The following is a 24,630-nucleotide window of genomic DNA, read 5'->3' as shown; positions in this document are numbered from 1 at the left end:
CAATGAATAATTTGCTTATACACAATTGAATCTTATGAATGTTCAATACACCATTATATATAATTATTGGTGTGACTTCCATTACTTCAATTTTGGCTTGCAGGTTGAATGCTCGTTGGTTCCCAAACTGCCTGAAATCAGTATTGTCCTGGCCGGCAAAGAATTCAAGCTCAAAGGAGAAGATTATGTTCTGGAGGTGAGTAAGCTCCATAATCATCTATTATTCGTAATATTACATTTTTTCTCGATTAGAATCGAATCTTCAATTTGAGATCTATAAAACTTGATAGTAAATATCAGAGTAATCGATATAGGGACAACTTTTTGACTGAGAATTTATCGTAAATAATTGTGTTGCATATTCCATGGTATCACCGAAACAGAGTTAACAGAATTAACAGATAATATAGAGGATATATAAATTTAAAATAGCAGTTTCGAAATAAAGTTTTATTGAGAACAAATGTAAAATGTAAATTCTAAACTTGTAATTTATAATTTTTTGGTGACGTGTTCATGGTGACGTGCACTGGTTTGAGGTGTGTCTACAAGGCTTTGCTCTGTACTTTGTGCTTTTCCTTTCTCTAAAAAATGGTGGCTGGCTACTGAAAAGTGTTTTGTGCTCCCTGAATATTTTTCTGTTTAATTGAAAATTTTAATGTTTTAAATGAGTTTTGAAACAGTTTATATGTTCTAATTTTGTCTATAATTGTTTCGTGTGTTTACAAGCCTATAGCCATTGTTTCCAAATATAAACTGGATAAGTATTTTAGCTTGTAATGATGCTAGGATGTTTAAGTGTGTAAGGTATTATTTTTTTTAGATTTGTGTTGTATATTGCCAAAATTCTTCTGAAGATTATAAGTTGGTTTGCTCTGAAAATTGGATTTCTCATTCATAGGCGATAGATCCATTCATAGTTTATCAAGAATCTACCACTTTGGAGCCGATAACTTTCCTTAGGTTAATAGGTGAAAAATGCTATCCAACCTATTTAGGAGAAATTGGTAGCACGGCATATTACAAAGTAAAGAATTTGCTTATACACATACGGAATAGGAAATTCACGAATGACGCATCATTACGTCTGAACTACTGGATTGATTAACCTGAAATTTTGCATATAGACTCTTAATTTACCGAGGATGGTTATAGGTTTATTTTTAATTCTTCAAGATTTCAGTTGGTTAAATTTTCAGGTTGACAAGTTTCTAATTAGACCTTTGCGGAGCACGGGTTACCTGCTAACAATAAATTGAATTAACGAATTTATAAAATAGAATTATAGTACCCTTTGAAATTAATAAAATAATAGAATAAGAAATAGGGTTCTATAATTATTCTATTTTATAAATACAAAAAAGTAGCCCTGAATTCATACATTTTAAGATGAATTAACGAACTTGTGAAGTATGCTCGGTTAATCAAGAATATGTAATATTCAAGACAGGTGATACAGAATTAAGGATTAAATCACGATTTTAAATTGGATCAGTTGATAATTTTACGTCGTTGCTCAGCTTGATATCGTTGACTGTTGAGTTGCTATTTAGAAAAACATCCTGGTGGTGATTCCGATAGAAAATCTTGAATTTTTGTAGAATTCAGCATCACCCCCTTATTATGAAATCTGTTTTTACTTTCCTTGCCCTATTACCATAGGAAAGGAAAGTATTGCTTTCCAAAAAAATTTAAGGTACCCTAATTTCATGTTTTCTATACGTTTCAAAGTCCCCTGAGTCCAAAAACATGCTTTTTGGGTGTTGGTCTGTGTGGTGTGTATGTGTGTGTGTGGTGTGTGTGGTGTGTGTGTGTGTGTGTGTGTGTGTATGTCTGTGAACACGATAACTCCATTACTAATTAACCGATTGACTTGAAATTTTAAATATCTATCATGGGAAACTCGAAGTCATGGCCGTTCATAATAGAGAGAGAAAATAATTTATTTCGCTAACTCACTTACAATAATGGCTCTAGTCTATTGCGTATTAAATTTACTATTATAACTTGGGAAAAGGCCTGAATTAAAGAGAGTGCCCGGCACACTCCCCTTCCTTCCGGTGTGAAACACGCAAAAAGAAATCTAATCAGGATATGTTACCATAGAGGTTGTTGTGATTAAAGTAATAAGTGTTTCTACAAGGTGGTGCAGAGGAAAAGCATGCTTTTCGAACGGCTAGTACTCGGCGACGGGAGGGGATTTTGCCCTTGAACGAATGTTATTTCAATCGCTTTGGATCATTGGAACGTACAACATCGTGTGTTGGCTGTCGAGCAGGTTTTTAGAAACAATGAATCTGTAGTCACAGTGCAACGCTTTTCCGTCAATATTTAAGCGTTGGACATCGAGGTGCAGTGCCTGATCGAAATACTGTACTCTGATGGGTTGCAGCGTTTCGAAGTACAGTACTGGTTCTGTGATAAAAAATAAACCACCTGATCTTCCCCGTTTAGTTTGTACTCCGGAAAATGAAGACCGAGTCAGTTGTTACTAGTCCTAGACGATCAACTAGACGATACCATATATTATTCAATAATGATGTTATAAAATTATTATTCTCAGTTATCATACACACAATGAATAACACAATTGAATCTTATGAATGTTCAATACACCATTATATATAATTATTGGTGTGACTATCATTACTTTGATTTTGGCTTCAGGTTGAATGCTCTTTGGTTCCCAAACTGCCAGAAATCACTATTGTCCTGGCCGGCAAAGAATTCAAGCTTAAAGGAGAAGATTATGTGCTGGAGGTGAGTGAGCTCCATAATCATCTATTATTACAAAGTAAAAAATTGGCTTATACACGTACGGAATAGGAAATTCACGAATGACGCATCATTACGTCTGAACTACTGGATTGATTAACCTGAAATTTTGCATATAGACTCTTAATTTACCGAGGATGGTTATAGGTTTATTTTTAATTCTTAAAGATTTCAGTAGGTTAAATTTTGAGGTTGTCAAGTTTTCAATTAGACCTTTGCGGAGCACGGGTTACCGGCTAGTTAACAATAAATTGAATTAACGAATTTATAGTACCCTTTGAAATTAATAAAATAATAGATTAAGAAATAGGGTTCTATAATTATTCTATTTTATAAATACAAAAAAGTATCCCTGAATTCATAAATTTTAAGATGAATTAACGAACTTGTGAAGTATGCTCGGTTAATCAAGAATATGTAATATTCAAGACAGGTGATACAGAATCAAGGATTAAATCACGATTTTAAATTGGATTAGTTGATAATTTTACGTCGTTGCGTAGCTAGATATTGTTGACTGTTCAGTTGCTATTTAGAAAAACATCCTGGTGGTGATTCCGATAGAAAATTTTGAATTTTTGTAGAATTCAGCATCACCCCCTTATAATGAAATCTGTTTTTTTGTTGACTGTAAAGTTTAGCAGCTTCGCAACTTTTCATTTCATTTCATTTATTCATAGACAATAGATACAACACAGGTAAAAACAACAGGCATTCGCCCAAAACTGCCTTAAACCTTAATTTGGAATACACAGTCAAGAGGTTATGTAAATGATAACTTGATTCACATACTATATTTTAAGTCCGGAAAAATCTATGCACTACAATAATTTTGAATTTATCAGATTAATAAATTTCAAAATACAAATCCAAACAAACATCTTCCTTCTCAATAACAAAAAATATTAAACATTTCACTTAAATCCAAAAATTATACTCATGTTGAAATTCTAAAAGTCAAAACATCTTCCAATTTTCTTACTTAGTTCACAACAATTACTGAGATTAAATGGTAGAGAGGACTAAAAAAAACTTCGCCTAATAAAGAATGTTCTCATTCCAGTAAAAAATGTTTTCATTTCAGTAAAGAATGTTTTCATTTCAGTAAAGAATGTTTTCATTTCAGTAAAGAATGTTTTCATTTCAGTAAAGAATGTTTTCATTTCAGTAAAGAATGTTTTCATTTCAGTAAAGAATGTTTTCATTTCAGTAAAGAATGTTTTCATTTCAGTAAAGAATGTTTTCATTTCAGTAAAGAATGTTTTCATTTCAGTAAAGAATGTTTTCATTTCAGTAAAGAATGTTTTCATTTCAGTAAAGAATGTTTTCATTTCAGTAGAGAATGTTCTCATTTCAGTAAAAAATGTTTTCATTTCAGTAAAGAATGTTCTCATTCCAATTAAGAATGTTTTCATAGTTTTTTTGCTTCACTATTAAACTCGAATTTGCCATTATTTTACAGATCAGTGGAAAGATTTGTCTGTCTGGATTCTCTGGAATGGACATTCCCCCACCCAGCGGTCCCCTCTGGATTCTCGGCGACGTTTTCATTGGCAAATACTACACTGAATTCGACTTTGGAAACAAGCGTGTTGGATTCGCAAGTGTCAAACAAACTACTAAACTTAATTCCATCACTTTTTAATGATCCACTATTTTTTGTGTGAGACAGATCCTTTTTTCTTTTACTTGAATTTTTACTTTTTTATTGAAGCTTACATGTTTTTGTTTCCTGCATTATTTTATTTCAAGAACTTTTATCATTTTTAAAATTCGAACAAATTTTCATTTTTTCAATGAAATGTATGATCAAACATTTTAATATCATATTTTATTCTCAATAGAATGAACAAAGAGTTAACTAGATTTAAGCTAGACTTAGAACTCAATTTCTGGCAATAAATTTATAAAATTTGATGATCTATTGCACTGGTTTACTCAATGAATTACCTAGTTGGTTGAGATATGCATGTGTTTATATTACGGTACTGTACCTATATGAAAATTGGAAATTCCATATATTCTTAGAATGTATGTATTCAGGACTACTTATTTTTTATTTATAAAATAACATCATTTTCATAGAAATTGAAAATTGGAAAATACAATAAATCGACTATATATCTTACAGCTAAGCGTATTGTAAATAGTTGAGGATTATTGAATAGTTTTTCATAGATTTGAAGGTCTCAAAATACTAAGATGAATTCTCTGAGAACAAAATTTTGAAGTAGCTGCCTAAAGCAGAACAAAATAACATGACAGGTACCTATTATGGTAATATGGAATTAGTAGGCTACAGGGAGGCTCAACACTAACACTAGCAGTCCATTCCACAAGAACATAACTTTATAATAATTACATTGAAGATTGCGTCCCAGCTAAAAGATCTAGTTGTCCAAGTGAGTAAAAAATTGAAAAATGCATGCCGGGTTGGTCTAGTGTCATAAAATAATTATTATTGAATGAAAAAGACTAAGAAATTGTCAAAAAAACCACTGATTTATTGATAATTAGAAATTGATGTTTCTAATTATCAATAAATCAGTGGTTTTTTGACAATTTCTTAGTCTTTTTCATTAAAGTTGATGTTTCTAATTATCAATAAATCAGTGGTTTTTTGACAATTTCTTAGTCTTTTTCATTCAATATGAATAATTACCACAATATCAACTTCTCAACTACACAAAAAAAAATTATTTAAATAAAAACTAGAGGTAATGATCGTTACAAACTTAAGTCTGCTGAGGGCTTATAAATAGATGTTTTACTCATTCTCTGCCATTTTGTATTTATTGAATTTCTTATTGCTGAATCCTCATGGTATAAGGACCTTAAGTTAAAAATGTCAAGTCAATCCGTTAATAGGGAATGGAGTTTTCGTAATACCTTAATACCTTCTGCTACATCCATTACCCACATTATTTGTGGGATAGATGGCGTCATAGAGTTCGATTTAATTATACATAATAACACAACAACTATTCAGATGACAGATAAAACAGTGACCACTTTAAAAAAGAAATCAGATCATCACTCATAAATTCATTTACGTTATAACATGTCTTATCACAAAGCAGCTTCTTGAAGGCAGCGAACTGCTTCACACAAGGTGGCAGCTTGTTGAAGAATTTCAGTGCAGAAACTCTATAGATGGCCTGTGAACGAAGGAGACGTCTCCTGGGGACATCCAACAGCTCGCGGTGCCTGGTGTTGTGTTAGTGAATGTCACTCCGGGCAGCCAGAGTATGCTGTATCCTCTTGACATGCAGGCACTATCAAGCACAGGCGGATTTAATGGCCGATGACCATCAGCACTCCAAGGCGAGCAAAGATGGGCTTGCTGTGGGCAAGATGATCGCTGCCTGTTATAATTCTTACAGCCCTCTTTTGCAGTCTCAGGACATCAGCAGCCCCCGCTGAATGACCCCACAGAAGCAAGCCGTAGGTGATTGCAATGGAAGAGCGTGTGATACATCAATATAAGGTACTTCTCAGTCACCAGGCCCCTCATCTTGAGCAGCAAAAAGCAAATGCGGGAGAGTCGACCGTATACCTGCTGTATATGGCTGTTCCAGCTGAGTTTGCTGTCCAAGACAAAACCCAGCAGCTTCACTGGATTCTGAGGGTCACTCAGTTCACGTGACAAGCTGCAGATGATCCTTTGGGTCTTGTCCTCATTCAGCTGGAATCTATTAGCCAGGAACCATGCATGAAGTGGCAGATCAAAGATGCTCCGCAGATGCCTCCAAAACCCGCTCATGCCTCAAAGCCGCAAACACGAACCATCGTGTTCACATACATAGTCTACACACACAGACCAACACCCAAAAATCATGTTTTTGGGCTCAGGGGACCTTGAGATTGACTATTCTTGAAAACTTGAAATTGAGAGCTTTTTCTCAGAATTAATTATTACTACAGTAATTCGATGTTGATGATAAAAAACTATTCAAATATTAGAATGCTCATTCAATGTATTTTTAATGTAGTTTACTTTTGAAATAATAGGTTGCGTTATAACCTAAAAAAAATGTCGTCTGAAGAAGAAGATTACATGTCTGATGCTTTTTTGACTGGATGGTAAGTGACAGATTCTACAATAAAAAACATAGAATATTAATATATCATTTACATTAATCGTTTTTACCACTTATCATTTTTATACCTATCTCTATTTTCCTAACCTACAGTCCGGATTTTGTAGATTTGTCTATCGGCGGAGGGCTACTATAGTGTGGTCTACGTTATAATAAAAGTATTATTATTAACATTGGCGCTGCTATTATTCGACAAAGCAGGTAGTACTATCCTTTTCTAGCTACGCAACTATGCCAAATCAGTTTTTGACAATGTAGAAATATAATTAATTGAGGCAGAGAATCGGCAACGCTGCTCTTTTATCTTTATCCATTGTCATTATAACGTGTACCGTACCTCACTATAGACTATAATAATACTACTACCCGTTGATAAACATCAAATCATTTTTTGAAAAAATGAGTTTTTCCATAAGCAACAGATGCTCTTTCGTATCTTCTCAAAAACAACTTGTTGCATCCGAAAAGATACACAAGGAGCTTTTGGAGTTAGTCCTAGGTACTTTTAGCACAACACAGCCTATCAGCTGACATACGTTCAACATGCTCTCTCCATTGTTGCTAATACGTTGTAACTCTCTCATTCATGGAAAATATCTGAGTGTAGGGAGGGAGCTTCCTCCATCTAGGGATCTTATGTCTCTAAAGCCTGATGTTTTTGCAAAGCCGTGGATATTACCCCGCAAACTATAACTTGATAATATGCTAAGGAACGCGTACTGTATAAACATTCAAAGACGGTCTCAGATCCTTGAATGTGGCTTCGATATTTGCTTTGCATAATTTAGCCCATCAATGAGTTAGGGACTGTCACATCAAGTCAAAATTGGTGTAGGAGTGTCACAAAACACTCAGCAGGCATGCAACATGCATGTCTGTGCATCTTGGTTGGGTACCTGACCATGTAGACATAGGTGGAAACGAGCGTGCAGATGAGCTTGCTAAGCGGGGTTCCAGTATCCCATTCGTTGGTCCAGAGCCAAGCTGTGGCATAAATAAAACAACTGCCTTCCACACAATAAGTAAATTGTCCAGGGACTTGAGCTGCGTACACATATACGCGCTTCCAACCAGCACCGAGCACGCTCCGCCCTCCTACCGCCCTCGTTCCTCCATCGAACTACAGTCGCTCCGCCCCCGCTCCCATCATGAACGTTATGGAAGATATTAGATCTTCTCGCGTTCCCCGGTCGAACCACTGTTGCTCCCCGGTCGATCATCAATCGCTCTGCTCGAGTGACGTTCGGTTGCGGAGCAGAGCGAAAGTCTGTACGCACCTTTACATCTCAAGCAATGGCAAGGTTACACTGGTCTAGCACTTGACAGAAGGCTGCTAGCAGACACAAGCTTACTTCACCAGCTGGCTGGTGAGGCTGGGTAGAGGTCAGGTCAAGCAGTTGATTGCTCTGATAACTGCACTTCAGGAAACATCTCCACACAATTGGGCTCAGAAATGAAAGTCAGATGTTTAGGCTTTGTAATCAGTCTGAAGAGACTGGCAAGCATATCATACTGGACTGCGAGAGACTAGGGGCAAGGAGAAGGGATCTGTTTGTCTGCAAATAACCAGGTGATGAATGGAATGCTTTTCTAGGACACAGGTATTGGTTTGCCCAACTAACGTCACAGAATAGGTTCAGAATGGAAACTTGTAATCAAACGCCTATCTAACCAATGCTTTTTACGATACGCAAATACTAGACACGTCACATGACCTTGGGAAGTTCCAATCCTGGTCTTCTGATTGGCTCGTGGCAGTGAACGAGATCAATAATTGATCCGGATCATTAAAGTGATCCGAACCAACAATCAATACTATTACAATGCGGCGCTTCCTAACAAGATGGCGGATTTTTGCGTCAGGGTAGCCAAGTTTCCATTCTGTATGTATACTGTGCTAACGTATGGGACACAATAAGCTCCAGTTGACATTTGAGGTTCTTTGGATCCTTGAATCCGTCCCTTTAAAACATAACATACTGCCACCTGTTTTCAATAAAATATAGGTACTCTTCATTTTTTGCTGAGGATGATGCCCACATGGGCTTCAGGCTTGTGCGTGGGTAATGAGACTGGAAATAAGACGTGGGTAATGATTATGGGAAATAGGAGGAAGCGATTTTTAGAGTCAAAAATGATATTTAGAGGAACTCTACAAGTGGTCACCCTTCCTAAGGGAGTAGCAGGCGCATGAATCTTAACTTATCCATCGATCAGCGTGACTAGACAATCTCTCCCCTAATTTTAAGTTGTCCTTGAAATGAGAGAAAGGAGTATTATGCCAAAATATTAGCGATCCCTCCTTTGATGTTGTTATTTTATTTCTACAAAAAAGCATTACCTTCCTCTTCACCAATACCAGCAATGCAGGATGGGTTGCGCCAAGAGTTGAAGAAATATATCACTTTATATTTTATATACTTTATCTATATATATAAAAGCGAAATGGCACTCACTCACTGACTGACTGACTCACTCACTCACTCACTCGCATAACTAAAAATCTACCGGACCAAAAAAGTTCAAATTTTATAGGTATGTTCAGTTGGCCCTTTAGAGGCGCACTAAGAAATCTTTTGGCAATATTTTAACTCTAAGGGTTGTTTTTAAGGGTTTAAAGTTCGTCTTTTAGCATGTATATTCTTCTTCTCCCAATCTCTTAATTATATTTAATTGAAATTTCCATATCATATGTTACTATAGAACTATAAAGTTCCATAGATCTCGAATTGAAGATTCGATTCCAATGTGAGAAGAAAATGTAATATTACAATAATCACTTGTTAAGAAATTTTAACGAAATTGTATTTTGTTTTTTTGTTTTTTTATGGCAATAAAATTTGATTTGATTTGATTTGATTTGATTTGAAGGAGGCCCAATAACATATAAGAAGCCTAGTAACTTACATAAATGTCTGTTTACATATAATGTAAAATATTTATTGTCAATTCATATTTTTTTAGTGTTCAAGAAGATATACGACCAGGTCTCGTGCACAATCGATCTCTCAAGCGTCGCTATGAAATGGATAAGAAGAAAACAGAATCAGACGATATCAATAAGAAAGTATTCAAGAAAGCACATGTCGTTGAAAAGGAGTTGAGAGAAGATGGGTTGAGCCAGCCCATATCAGAAGACAATAAAGGCTTCAAGATGCTTCAGAAACTTGGTTTCAAACCAGGGTCTGGTCTTGGAAAATCTCGTAAGTTTTGAAGTTATTTTCTCTTTACTGTTCTAATCTAGTTTCAGGTGGTGTACTGTAATACAGTTCTGTAGTACTGTAATATATATGACTGTTGGTAATATCGGTTCCGTGGTGTTAATTTATTGAATTCATATTGAATATTCCATTAACATTCTCTATGTATACATTATATAGAAAATGCTAATGGGATAGAACATGTTAATGGGATTATGCTTTTGCTTATGCTAATGCTCTTGGGATATTCAATCTGTGTTCAAAATTTATGACTGCATATCTATTTCGTTTTTGAACTAGTTATGATGACACTATAGTCAATTTTTTGGATAATAGTTATTAAAAACTAGTACTAACCTTGTACCAACTATTATTCAAAAAATAGACTGTAGTATCGTCAAAAATAGTTTAAAAATGAATTATTAAATAGCAGTTTGTCATGAAAAGCGAAATGGATGAGTACATATCTATAGTGAACTGATATACTCTCAGTATTACATTAAGTAGCTTTATAATTAAGTAGTTTTTTCAGCTCTACAATCAATTATTAGTTTTCCTATTGTATTCTTAAATAACTTCAAAGTGAAAAAACACTCACATTCTTTCGTGTGGCGACGCGTTTCTTGTACATTCAAGTTAAACAGTGCTTTAGTGTCAAACAGTGCTGTTAGACTTGTGAATGTGCAAGACCAGCACGAAACGCGTCGCCACACCAAAGAATGTGAGTGCTTTTTCACTTTGAAGTTATTTAAGAATGCAATAGTAATAATTCCAGTGAAAACAAGATGGATAACCAACAACGTATTAGTATTCATTCTATCATTTGATTTTCACAAAATACAATTATTTCATTTCCTCTATTTTTTCAAACTTGCAAGATTAATCCCAGTTTGTATGCTGCAATATGCATGCATGCATGTGTGTAACATTATATTTATTTATCACATTCCACAATCACAATATCAAATTAATGATTGGGAGAGAATCAACAGGATAAATCCAAAACTGTTTCTCTTCCCAATTTTTATAAAAATAGTGCAAATGAGGTTTTGAAAATACTTTTATAAAGATCACAAATATTTACAGTCCAAATATACGTTATACCAACCATTTTGTATCTCGGTTGATCAGAAAGATGTATGTACGTGGTAGGTCCAGAAAGTAAGTTCCGTTTGGTAATAAAATTAAATTGTGTACAGATACAGAAAAGTTATTTATTGCACAAAATTCTACAACTCTTAAACTACTTTTCCACATAACTACCGAAATTTTGCAGACATTTGTCATAGCGTGGCACAAGTTTTTGTATGCCTTCTTCATAGAAATTTGCCGCCTGTGTCTTCAACCAGTTGGAAACTCAGCTTGTCGAAATTTCAGTTTTCCGGTAACAATTTCATGCATTAGTGATCGTGAAATTTGGGAAAATTCCATAGCGAGAGCACTAATTGTAAACCTTCGGTTTTCATGGATCTTGTCATCAATCGCGTGAACCAGTTCTTCTGTAACCAAAGATGGACGCCCACTTCGTTCTTCATCAAGCACATCACTACGTCCGTCATTGAACTGACGGACCCATCTTCTCACCATTGAATCACTCATTGTACTTTGTCCATAAACATCGCAAATTCGCCGATAAATTTCACTTGGGCTCACTTCCCTTGCATTCAGGAAACGAATCACAGACCTGATTTCACAAGCGGCGGGCTTTTCAATCAACACTGACAATGTAAACAAGCACAACAAAACGTACGTGGCTGACAGTGATCTCCAAATGGCTCACGTTTCTTCTCCCTGATACAGATACTGCGCATGTGCGGAACTGCGATCGCAGCGCTGTAGCGGATATAAATTGAAACGGAACTTACTTTCTGGACGTGCTATCGTATTTTGCATACATTTATGATTTGCATACCCTTCTTTGCATAATATTATTTTAAGTGGGATTGAAGAATACTAACCAGTACTCAAATCTATTGCGCTCTCACATCCAAATTGTATCTGCTCCTCTTATATAGGGAACACGAATGTTCTCATAGCAGCTTAATTCCTCACGAATGTTGATTAGTAGCTATTAATTATAAAGCTCCAATAATGATAATAAAGTGTTTCTGTTGATGGCGTGGTCATTCTACATAGGTATGTCCACAAGTGAACAAGTCGAGAACAATGAAAAACTGCCATAAGGCAGGTCAATCAGGGCCGGATTCCGAGCTCGGGATTCAGCTAAGTTCTAGAATTTAAACAGCTTGAGTCAGAAAATTGACTTCAGAAACGGGACGTGAGTCGCAGCATTTATGATAATCTTTATTTTCTCATTTCTGTTATTGGAAACGTTTTTCCTTGATGAAATGAAACATTCCTAAATAATTAAAAATAGCTGAAACTTTACACTATTTTATCTTTATTTTATTTTGTGTTGAATTTTCTAGTTTTTCGAAATTTAATTTAAAAATCGTTAGTCGTTTTACTGCGACTACGTCCCGTTTCGGAAAGCCAATTTTCTGACTCCAGCTGTTTAAAGTCTAGACCTTAGCTAAATCCCGAGCTCGGAAACCGGCCCTAAAAGAACAAAAGTTGCTAGTCAAAAAACACAAAGCAATGAAACATAGCAAGCAGAAGCCTAAGGCAAGAAGTAACTACTCACTTTCTGTCGATCACAATCATATGAAACTGCCTCAGAGAATAAAAGGGGCTCTCCTGAAGGAAAGCCCTTAATGTATTCTTTCAAAACTGTCTCAGGCAAATTCCTGGCTGAAACTGACAGCTTATCCACAATTCTAGCTGGCTGGTAGATGAGGCTGCTCTGGGTCCTCCCCAATATATAATCAATTAATTGATAATATTGAAGTTGCTTTCCATGACGAAACACTATATAATAACTTTGTTGTAGTTGAGACACTGTGTTACTTGTAAATATTTGAAAAAAACACTTACTTTTCTTGGAGTATTGAGGGATGCATTTCACTCCTGAAGAGCAGCTTCATCAGCCTGATGAAGAAAAGTAAGTGTTTTTTCAAATATTTACAAGTAACACAGTGTCTGAACTACAACAAAGTTGTACTTAATGCTTGTTACAATAATAATACTACTAATAATAATAATACTTGTTACAAAGTGGCTAATTTGACTATGATTGATGAAATTATTTTTAGAGGAAGGCTGTAAAGAGCCAATACCGATCAACGTGAAAAGCGACCGCCAAGGCCTGGGGAGAACTCAGGCCGTCAAGGAGCTACTGGAGAAGAAGGCTGCTATACTGAAGGAGAGACAGAACAAGGCTCTGAATGTCACCGATTACCGGGCAGTGCTAGCTCAGGAGGCGGCTCAGAAGAGAGCCGAAATCGACTTTCGAAAAGCTCAAAAAGTCTGTCAACAATTGGACACTGAAAATGTAACTACCCAAATAATGCATTCATTCATTTATATATGTACAATTATTCATTCATCATTACAAAAAAAATCTGCTGTGGTACTCTCACACAACTCTCCTTGCTCATCGAACTGTAAGCCCCATTCTTAAACGAGAATAGTTTAGGGGAATAGCATAATGACGATTGGCGGCAACATATTTGAAACTATGATTAGATTTCTGTATATGTGTATATATAATTGTTTTCAGAGTACTTTTTCCATTGTTTAAATTGTGAAATTCGATGATTTTTTAAAAGTCGTCAAAACAGCTGTTCTACAGATTAAATATCTCGACTATGTGTTCTTTTTATAAACTGCTCTACCTACCTACCTACGTCATGCACGAGAAGGAGGTTACAAAGTCCATTTCTCAAGGATGGGGTGGACCCCCCATTAGTTTCCCAGAAAGGAGACTCATGCCAGTTGATAGAGCTGATAAATAGGCTGAATAAATAGAGCCTATACAGGGTATGAATTTGGAAAAAATCGGTCGTCATTTTTGAGAAAATCGTGAAAAACATGTTTTTTTTAGTAATTATCCGCTATTTTTCTCAAGAATATTACGGAGCTCCTGCAATTTTCCCAGAAATGAGACTCATGTCAGTTGATAGGGCTTATAAATAGCTATCCATGGTATAAATTTGAAGAAAATCGTTAGAGCCGTTTTCGAGAAAACCGTGAAAAACAGGCTTTTTAGTAATTATCCGCCATTTTGAATTGAATTTCTTATTGTCGGATTCTCATGGTATAAGGACCTTTAGTTTAAAATTTCAAGTCAATCGGTTGATTAGGAATGGAGTTATCGTGTTTACAGACATGCACACATACACACACACACAGACCAACACCCAAAAATAATGTTTTTGGGCTCAGGGGACTTTGAAACGTATAGAAAACTTGAAATTAGGGTACCTTATTTTTTTTGGAAAGCAATACTTTCCTTACCTATGGTAATAGGGCAAGGAAAGTAAAAAGATATGCGGAATATTCTCCGAATTTGAATTAATAATTGTACGAAATAAGATTTAGTTACAACTTTCACATTTAAACACAATTTCCAGCCCCCAGAAAATGTTTAGGGTATACTAGGAGTTTAGAATTCAAATAACTGTTTGCCTAAGGCTGGTCACACACATATTAGTCAAGACAAGACTAGTCACGTTTAGTCACAATACTTCACATAGTTGCTTATGGAGTCATGTCTAATTGCAATAACTAATCAGTGTGTGTTGCGTCATAAGCAGCAATGTGAAGTATAGTGTCTAAACGTGACTAGTCTTGTCTTGACTAATCGGTGTGTGACCAGTCTAAAAGCTTGTTGAATTTTAATCACGATTAAAGCCCACGATAACCAATCAGAGAAGGCTTTATTGAGAAGAAGACTTCTGTGATTCGCTTTCGTGGCATTTGATCCCGGCTAAAATTTAACAGACTTTTGTGCAACGGGCCGAAAAGAAGAAAAGTAAAAGAAAAATAAGTAAAAGTAAAAGAAGAAAAGTGCACTTAGAATAAGCACAGTTACTTGTGTAATAAAAAATACATAGTGCCTGTTGCACAAAAGCCGGTTAAATTTTAATCGTGATTAATTTCACTATAGTGTAGTGAGGTCCACGTTATAATGGCAGTGTTTGATTAGCAATGGTATTGCTTTCCTTGTCTATCATTCAACAAAGCCGATAGCGCTATCTCTTTCTCGCTTTGCTCTGTTGCCAGATCGTCTTTTAACAATGTAGAATTAATAATTAATTAAAATTCATCATGAAATTATTGAAAAATATAAATTCCTGCTTAATAGAATATAATTGATTATTTACACGAGCATGAACAGTTAATATTACATCAATTATTAACCTGTATCAGCTACCGTCTATAGAAGATATTGACAAGACAGAGGATCGGCAAAGATTTTCTCCTATCTTTCTCCACTGCCATTATAACGTGGACCTCACTATAGAACCAATCAAAGAAGGCTTTTTTGAAAAGAGGGCTTCTCTGATTGGTTCTTGTGGAATTAATCACGATTGAAATTTAACTGGCTTTTGTGCATCAGGTCCATAGTGTTTCAAGATTACACTCGGCAGTCTAAAGGTACGTACTGATATACGCGCGGCGAACATGAACAATTCACTTTTAATCAGCTGATTATATCTGTATTTTTACAGAAACGGTAAGATACAGATATAAAAAGCTTGGCATCAGCTGATTAAAAGTGAATTGCTCATGTTCGCGGCGCGTAAATCTGTACGCACCTTTATGTTTCACCCTCTTATTCAAAATGTACAACCAATAAATACCCAAACCATAACAATTGAATTATATTGTTGATTCAAGATCCAAGGTATCTTTTTTCTATGGTTTTATGGCAGGGTATTTCTTTATCGCGGATGATGAACACCTAAGCTTTTTGCTTTGAACACCTAAGCTATTTAATGAGATGCCCGAACAAGGTCCATGCCACCGACGGGATTCGAACCCACGAACCAGGCGTTTTGAATAATATGAATTTGGGATTTGATAATATGAATTGATGATGATAATAACGTGTAGGATTCATTCTTTTTCAGGGGTTTGAACCTTTTGAATATTGGTACTGGCCTGTGAGCAAATCTAATGACAATGAAGAAGAATTTATTGATGAGGATACTGATGCACATATAGAATCAAAACAGACGATTTCAGTATGTAATGAGGATGCGAGAGAAGGAGGAGGAGTAGGAGGAGGAGATGGAATAGAAGGAGAAGAAGAAACTTATGATGAAGATGAGGATGTGGAGGAGGAAGATAATGAAGACAATTACACAGTAAGTACATCTCAATATTTTATGATTTATAACCTTCTCATTCAGACTTGTCTCCAGGTTTACTAGTTGTTTTGTAAACAGTAGACCTCACGCAGTATTCTCATCCACAAGTACCTGATTGAAACTATAGACCTTATGGAAATACAGCAATAGACTGGCTTCTCTACACATCTGTGCAATCACTTGTCAGCTGATTTATGATGAATAATATTCTATACTCTGATTTTTACTCTAATATTGGCGTATGAAGGAGGCTCCTTTTTCCTTTCATATTGTAATTGTAATAGCTGTGCCTAGTTGAAAGTTGTGTGTATATTTTTGGCTTCAAAATTTTCTGAAATAACTTAATTTATTCAAAGTGCGGTGATATTAAGTGCAAAATTTGACTATAATTTGGTATTTTAATAATTCTAAATTCAAAATTTCTAGCTAATATATATTCTTGGACAGAACTTTGAATTTAAATTTCCTCAGTAAGAACATAACCAATTTTTTCGGACAATTTCATTATTTATCAAAATTTGGGAACAGAATAGTTTTGGGCTATGCCTGTTGTTCTATCCCAATCATATTCATATGATTTGAAATTATATCAACGAATATTATCCTTGAAATGCAAAATTTCCAAAAACCTTGTATATACGTCAACGTGCAATTAAAAAAGGAACATACCTGTCATATTTCATGAAAATCTATTACCGCGTTTCGCCGTAAATGTGCAACATATAAACATTTTAACATTCAAACATTAAGAGGAATGACCTCACTTCGCTCGGTCAACTAGTTTATAGAACATGGGCATGGAATGTGATTATCACATGTTACTAAGAACTGACAGATCGGAAGTAATTCGTGTGTGAAACTCGTCATACTTGCAATTTAAATTTCATCTACAAACTCTATTGTATTTTTATAGAATTTAAAACTTTACTGTCCCTTCATTATAGTTCATTTTTGATCTATTATTTTAGGGTGACTGCACACAGAGAGTGGTCAGCAGTCAGTTTATAGGTGATGTAGATATCTATTGAAATACAATGAAGATGACACCATAGCTGTTGAAACATGTTTGTTTTTTCAAATAAAATTTGTAACAGTTGCACACATAGGCCTATCTGTGTACCAAACACTGTGTCGGATGGTTACGTAAAATTGTCGGTCCCGGCTAAAGTATGACAGTCGTAAGTCTCATTGACGGCTTGAATTATATATTCAGGCGAGATGGGACCTTCCCGCAAGGGTCTCTCCACCAACAAAAGCCATAGGAATTTACTTTTTTGTACCAGATATCTATATCCTTTTAAGACCGCTGGAACTCAGAACGCCTGACCACTCCATGTGTGGCGGTGTGCACACACCCTAACAATTTTACCTCTGAATAAAGTCTGAATTGTCTGCTACTGATCATATCAGTATGCATTTAGTTGAAGCATTTGAATGTATTCAAAATTAGTGCATTTAGTCTCATAAACAACAACAAAGTGAAAATAGTGAGCCAATGCACTCAGTCACAGGAATTTCGCGTTTAAGTTGCAGTTCTGTATCAGGCCTTGACGATTTAGCCTTTTCTCATATTATTGTGGATAAAATTACATAAAAGGAAAAGTAGGCTACAAGCTTTCCAGTGTAGAAACCAACATTTCATTCCTCTGAATCTAATCTCCGCTGTTATATCAATTCTCTAGCAGCGCAATCCATTATTTTTACGGATATTTATGTAAGTAATGAGTTGGATTTTAAAGAACAATAACATAATATAACATTTGTTTCCTTATGTATTTTTTAAAAATCCTTTTATATTAAGCGAGCAATTTCTGTATATTTGTATATATCTTTATAACTGGTTATTTATGTTTAACGGATCTCGAAAACTTTGGAATCTATGTTTAACGGATTTCGAAAAAAATTGGAACATAGTAGGTTTATGATATGAAAATTCGATTGCACTAGGTCTCATCCTTGGGAAACTCGCTGAACGACATTAAAAGGATAATAATTCATCCTTGGCTGAAACAGCTGTGGATAGTAAAAAAGTGAGTGAGCGAGTATGTGAAAAATCAAAATATCGCATTCCCGAAATTCATAAGATGACATTATAGCCAGCTGTGAAATATAAACACGATTATTTTAGAGAATTGTGTTCTGTTATTTTTATTTATCAATAAATAAAAATAACGAGCGAAGCTCGGTGCCCCGATATTAGAGAAATGATCAGTGAAGTTGATGGTTACAGATTGGTGAGAAGTTGGAGATGTTGACTGGTTACCTGAGGCAAACGCACTACTATTGCATCTGGTGTGGCACGCGTTATGAGGACGAACAAGACATGGATGGAGAGTGCCCGGGACCAACTTATGACGAACATTAAACCATGTACATATGATATGTATTTATTTGAAATTATACCTGTTCAACTCATTCGCCCGTTCAATTACCTCATCCCTCACGTTGAAAATTGGTTGTCATCCTCAGTTGGCCTGTGGTTTGAATTGGCACTCTTGCCAACAGTTGGCCAACCAACCTTATAACAATGTTGGGCCATCAAAAGTGTATATATGAAGGGCCAACAACCAGTTCACTTACATTGGGCCAACATAAGATATTACATTGGGCCAACATAAGATATCACATTGGGCCAACCAATTGACAATGTTGCATTTAAATATTATTTGCAGGTATATAGGTACCTGCAGTAGAATTAATCCAATTTGACAGATGGTGAGTGACAGTTATTTATTCAAAGATGTCAGGACAGTCTGGTAAATTGGATTAATTCTACTGCAGTCTTACGTACATACCTGCAAATAATATTTAAATACAGTAACCTTAGACCAATATATTTAGAGACTCATGTAGATCCCCAGGGCCGCCCAAAGGGTGGGGCGACCGGGGCGCCGCGGTCGTATGATGATTATTGCCCCGACATTTTCGGTTCCTTTAAAGGTAAAGTACCTTTATTTCACCTTCACGTTAAAGGTCTTGAACCATTTTCTTATCAATTCATTTCTATGTATAACTCATTACTTATATGTGTGGTGTTAATTGTGGCATAAACAATAAAAACTTTGGTAAATACAGTCACTCTACGCATAGCATAGGTGTATATTTTTCCAGTCATTGAGTGAGCCTGTGCGCGCCCACTGCCCCTGAAACCTGCAAGTCGTCATTGGTCGCTTCATTGTCCAATGCTGGGTGATAAAACTTCTTATTTTATACTTTTTTTCAAGCTTGTATTCTTCAGGCTAAAACCTATTTATTTTTAAATTTCCATTGGTATTTCTAAATTGAAAATTTTTCAATTTAGGAATATCAACGGAAATTTAAAATTAAATAGGTTTTAGCCTACAGAATACAAGGTGAGAAAAGAGTATGAAATAAGACAAGCTGGACCGGATGGTTTAAATATGGAGCTGTTCAAGCATTGGGACCTCTTCATCAATCTTCGCTTCCACCATTTGATATGTGCTGGAGACAATAATTATTGAGGATCCCGGAAGTTTTGAAAGTGGCTACAGTCAAATCTCTTTTCAAGAAGGGAGATATAGTCCAGTCACTATATACATTAATCCTTGCAATTTATATTGTAGTTCTGATTTTTTACTTTCCTTGCCCTATTACCGTAGGTAAGGAAAGTATTGCTTTCCGAAAAAAATTAAGGTACCCCAATTTCTAAATTTCTATACGTTTCAAGGTCTCCTGAGTTCGAAAAAGTGGTTTTTGGGTATTGGTCTGTATGTGTGTGTGTGTATATGAGTGTATGTGCGTCTGTGTACACGATATCTCATCTCCCAGTGAAAGGAATGAATTGAAATTTGGAACGTAAGGTCCTTACACTATAAGGATCCGACACGAACAATTTCGATCAAATGCAATCCAAGATGGCGGCTAAAATGTTGTCAAAAACAGGGTTTTTCGCAATTTCATCGAAAACGGCTCCAACGATTTTGATCAAATTCATACCTGAAATAGTAATTGATAAGCTCTATCAACTGCGAACAAGTCCTATATCTGTAAAAATTTCAGGAGCTCCGCCCCATCTATGCGAAGTTTGATTTTAGATTCACAATTATCAGCCTTCATATACAATTTAAACAAAAAAATCCAAGTGGAAAAGATTGAGCATGAAAATCTCTACAATTAATGTCCAGTAACATGTTCACCTAAAATTGAAAATAGGCTTGAAATTCGAGAGAATGTGATTATTAAATTGCAAACTGTTTGTAACTGTTGGTTCTATTAAATCATTCACTACGAAATAGCAAAACCTCGTGTGTCTCCAGCGTTATTGTCCTATCACCAGCTGTCTCATGTATTTGAATAGTAGACTTGCGTAAGGTGATCAATTTTCATAACGGCAAGGAAATTTGTGTGAGTGCGCCTCACCAGATTTTTAATATTATTATTTGGATACATGAGAAAAGTCCAGAACCAATTTCTTCATGCAAAATTTTCTTGTGCTAGATACAGAGTGGCCCAAAAACCTCGTATTTTCAGTTCATTTTCCAGTTATTTCTGCCAAATCCAGTAATCGGATGGAAAAATTTGCTCCAGCCTTTGTTTTAGATTATAAAATTCTGAATAAAATGAGTTCATTCGCAACTATCTATATCCACCTCCAATAAGTACTGAGTTATGATTTTTCAAAAATGAGTAAAATTTAAAGACAAAATTAATTCTGATGAGTTTTAATTTTTTAACAATATCTTCCGATTTTTACCAATTAGTTAAATGTATAATTCAAAGTCCCTCTGGGCGTATTTTTGTGCTCTAAAATCTTAGATAAGGATAGGTACAGGTTGATTTTTTCTTTGAATTTCACTCATTTTTAAAAAAATCATAACTCAGTACTTATTGGAGATAGATAGTTGCGAATGATCTCATTTTATAGTCTGGAAAATGAGCTGAAAATACGAGGTTCTGGACTATTTATTCCGGTCTTCTCTCATGTATCCAAAAAATATATTTAAAAATCATAACTACAATATAAATTGCAAGCACACCTCCTTTTTTATGTCCATATTAACTGGACTAAGAAGTTCCTGTGACAACTATAGAGAAATCAGCTTGCTAAACACTGCTTACAAAATCTATAGCATGATTATCAAGGAGGGGATTATCAAGCCCATAATGGAAGATTTCCTCCTGGAAGAGCAATGTAGCTTTACTTTTAAATACTACCTCACCGCGCTATACTTATGGGGGGGGGGGCATATAAAAATCTCGCCCCGGGCGCCTATTAACCTCGGGGCGGCCCTGTAGATCCCTCACAGACTGCTCTCTGACTGCATGAGCTGAGTATAAAAAACAGTCATATAAATAATTTTTTTCAAATCCTTTTTGCAGTAATGCGCCCTCAACAATTATTATAAGTTTACTATTTTAAAGGTTGATAATAACGTACAATAAAACAATTATTATTTCATACTTACTTTTAATGTGAAATAATATAATATGCGTGATACAACATTGATAAATTTTTAAATAATATTTTATCTTGAAAAAAAACAGAACATACAAAGATTAATACAGGGAACATAATTCAAGGTTCAAAAATTGACTATGGCAATGGTTCAAAAATAATAATATGACATACCGACAGCTGCGATTTTTGAATGGCGGTTTTCGCCATTCATTTTCATTTAAAATTACAAATCAATTATGTATCACATGACACATTGTTCTATTTGAAAAATTACATTACAACTGCATTTACATTACAATTACATTTGATAAATTACAGATGGAAAAAATGAGAAATTGCATTTGTTCAAATGCTAATGAATAAATAATTATTAGTAAACGATCATTCAAAGTTAAATGCTGTAAACCACCCCGAAGACTTCTGCTACTGCAAATATTGACAACAGGATGAACGGCTGGAACGAAATTCGATGAGAGCTACTATCCAAAAATTATTTGCAAGTCCTGCATGATGTAATAATTTTTGGATAGAAGCTGTTATCAAATTTCCATCTATATGTTCACCCTGTCGTCAATATTTGCAGAAGCAGAAGTCTGGTTTACAGAATTTACTTTGGATTTTCGTTTAATAATGATAAATTATAAATCACCTTGAATTCTTCATTGCACAAAAAGGGAAACAATAAAATGATTGTGTATCTCTTGAGATAAAATTTGAGAGCAAAAGGATACATTTCTTAGATAAATCCTTTAGTGAAACAACTCTTTCTGACTTAAGATCACCTACAATATAAATGCTTAGCTTACTACTTTTTAGAGGTTTACAATAAAAGTCACCTCTATTCATGAACACATCACAGTTGAGAAGATAATTACTAGAATTATTCAAATCTTTCTCAATAGACTTCACAATAACTACATCATTACTTTTGGTCAAAAAACAGGCATCAGACAAAGCTGTTCCTACAATACAGTTATTATCTGGTAGTGATACATACTCAATTTTCCCATTTTTTCTTGCTAAAATTTTTTTTTGTCATTTTTCAATTCATCAAAACAGTTTTGTTCGCGTTTGGCTACCTGCTGCAATGTATTCCTTGGACCACGGACCATGCGTTTTATGGTAGACAAATATTAATGAGTATGGGTGAGTATGCTTCACCCAGCATAAGCTGAGCTATGGCTAGACTCATGTATGGAATAAGTAATATTTTTTTTCAATTCATAAGGAAGTGATTAATATATAAAGGATTGATGTAATCAGTAAAGCCCTGCACACACACATTGATTTCTGTTCATACGATATTTTGCCGTCCTTATGAATTCTATCATATTAAACGGAACTTGACATACATCATCTGTTTGAAATCATCTGTTTAATTTAATAGAATTTATAAGGACGGAAAAATACTGTACGAACAAAAATCGATTTGTGTCTGCAAGGCTTAAGGGTTTTGGCTTGACAATTAGAAGAAGTATAATCGTTTATAATTTTGACAACATAACTGGGCTATGGCTTAGAAAGATTAAGAATTTGGTATTAATATTTTTTCAATAAACTATCAACTAATTGGATATAAGTATTATTATAGAAATGGTAAAGCTTTGGATTGTCAATTTTATACAAAAATTGTATCCATATTTTTGAAATGAACTATAAAATAAACAAAATTATTAATTGATATAGATACTGCTTATTCAAGTATTCTCAATAGAACAGCCAGAGCTCAGCTTGTAGCAGATGAAAAATTACAATAAATTCTCTTACAAACTAAAACCTAAACTAAGTTTACAATAGTTGGCCTCTTCAACTCCCATTATAGGAAACCCAACTACATGAAATTACTTACAATAGGCAAAAGTCTTAGTTGAAAAAAATTACTTCCAAACTAAAAGGAAGAAATTTTGAAATAGTTGGATTGGAAGAAAATTGATAACAGGCAGCAATTCAGATAAATTTTCAACTGAGGTTCCTGTAAAAATAAATCTTTTGGTAAAAGTTACTGGACCTGGGAGTTGGGCCTATAGAAGATTTTCGAAAATAAAAAAATTAATTGAACTACATATCGAACAAAAAAATGTTCACTAGACTTGATAGGCCTGGACCTTTTCATTAATATGTTGAAAGAATTGAAAACATGGAATTACAATAATAGATATTAAATTTGGGTTTTGAGTTTTGTGAACTCAATTACAAATAGCATTATATGTGGTACTCAAAATCATTTAAAAACATATAATAATTAATTTGAAAAGATAAATATGATGATATATCGAAGTTAAAGTGTACCAACTAGACTTGGGGGTTCCAAGCCTTTACAATGTTGGGACAATGAAATATAAATGGAAGAAATAAAACTTGAATAATAATTTAAATGAGAATTAAATGGAACAATAAATACTACTATTATAGAATCAATAAGTCGTTAGCTTGTCAATTTGAAAAAAACAAGTACAAGTAATGTTGACAATATGAGCTGAGCTATGGCTTAACAATTTAAATAAATAGGTGGTAATATTTTGTTAAAGAAATATGAAGTGATTAATATTGAAGGAACTGATGTGTGTATAATCATAGAATTTGTAAGGCTTTGACTTGTCAATTTCTAGAAATCAGTATTATTAAAAAAATGATTTTGTAGTGATCAATGTTGAAGGAATTTATATTATTATGATTGTTTAATCAGTGAGGCTTTGTATAATGAATTAGTATTAATACCTATTTTATCAACATTTTATTATTGATATTAATATTTTTTCAAATGAATAATTATGAAGTAATTGATATTAGAGGAATAACTGATTTTAGTATGATTATATGTAGAATTAGTGAATTTAGTATCATAGTATGTTTATAATATAATTTATCAAATATTAATATAATTGATTAATAATAAGTATATATGGTACTTCAATAATAAT

General features: G+C 34.5%; 2 protein-coding genes across 2 annotated transcripts; both read left to right on the top strand.

The window, feature by feature from the left end:
- The first annotated feature begins 19 nt into the window (after positions 1 to 19).
- On the top strand, positions 20 to 4,701 carry LOC120352554 (lysosomal aspartic protease-like). Its single transcript, XM_039433657.1, has 2 exons — positions 20 to 196; positions 4,238 to 4,701. The coding sequence occupies exons 1-2, from the start codon at positions 35 to 37 to the stop codon at positions 4,418 to 4,420; spliced, it is 345 nt and encodes a 114-aa protein (XP_039289591.1). The 5' UTR covers positions 20 to 34; the 3' UTR covers positions 4,421 to 4,701.
- A 2,037-nt stretch (positions 4,702 to 6,738) lies between these two features.
- LOC111053181 (G patch domain-containing protein 11) lies at positions 6,739 to 18,707 on the top strand. The gene is made up of 5 exons (XM_022340033.2): positions 6,739 to 6,858; positions 9,840 to 10,078; positions 13,228 to 13,466; positions 16,051 to 16,287; positions 18,521 to 18,707. Exons 1-5 carry the CDS (start codon positions 6,809 to 6,811, stop codon positions 18,653 to 18,655), a joined length of 900 nt encoding a protein of 299 aa, XP_022195725.1. The 5' UTR covers positions 6,739 to 6,808; the 3' UTR covers positions 18,656 to 18,707.
- Positions 18,708 to 24,630: the final 5,923 nt, after the last annotated feature.

The sequence above is a fragment of the Nilaparvata lugens genome, chromosome 7 (genome assembly GCF_014356525.2).
Source record: "Nilaparvata lugens isolate BPH chromosome 7, ASM1435652v1, whole genome shotgun sequence".
Classification (NCBI taxonomy): Eukaryota; Metazoa; Arthropoda; class Insecta; order Hemiptera; family Delphacidae; genus Nilaparvata; species Nilaparvata lugens.
This window is presented reverse-complemented; position numbering and strand designations above follow the sequence as displayed.

What these genes read in the sequence shown, in the direction of transcription:
- LOC120352554 (XM_039433657.1), top strand. Translation starts at nt 35, where the DNA reads ATGAATGTTCAATACACCATTATATATAATTATTGGTGTGACTTCCAT. An exon ending in GAGAAGATTATGTTCTGGAG is followed by an intron (nt 197 to 4,237) that starts GTGAGTAAGCTC and finishes ATTATTTTACAG; the next exon opens with ATCAGTGGAAAGATTTGTCT.
- LOC111053181 (XM_022340033.2), top strand. Translation starts at nt 6,809, where the DNA reads ATGTCGTCTGAAGAAGAAGATTACATGTCTGATGCTTTTTTGACTGGA. An exon ending in AACAATTGGACACTGAAAAT is followed by an intron (nt 13,467 to 16,050) that starts GTAACTACCCAA and finishes ATTCTTTTTCAG; the next exon opens with GGGTTTGAACCTTTTGAATA. An exon ending in ATAATGAAGACAATTACACA is followed by an intron (nt 16,288 to 18,520) that starts GTAAGTACATCT and finishes TGATGGTTACAG; the next exon opens with ATTGGTGAGAAGTTGGAGAT.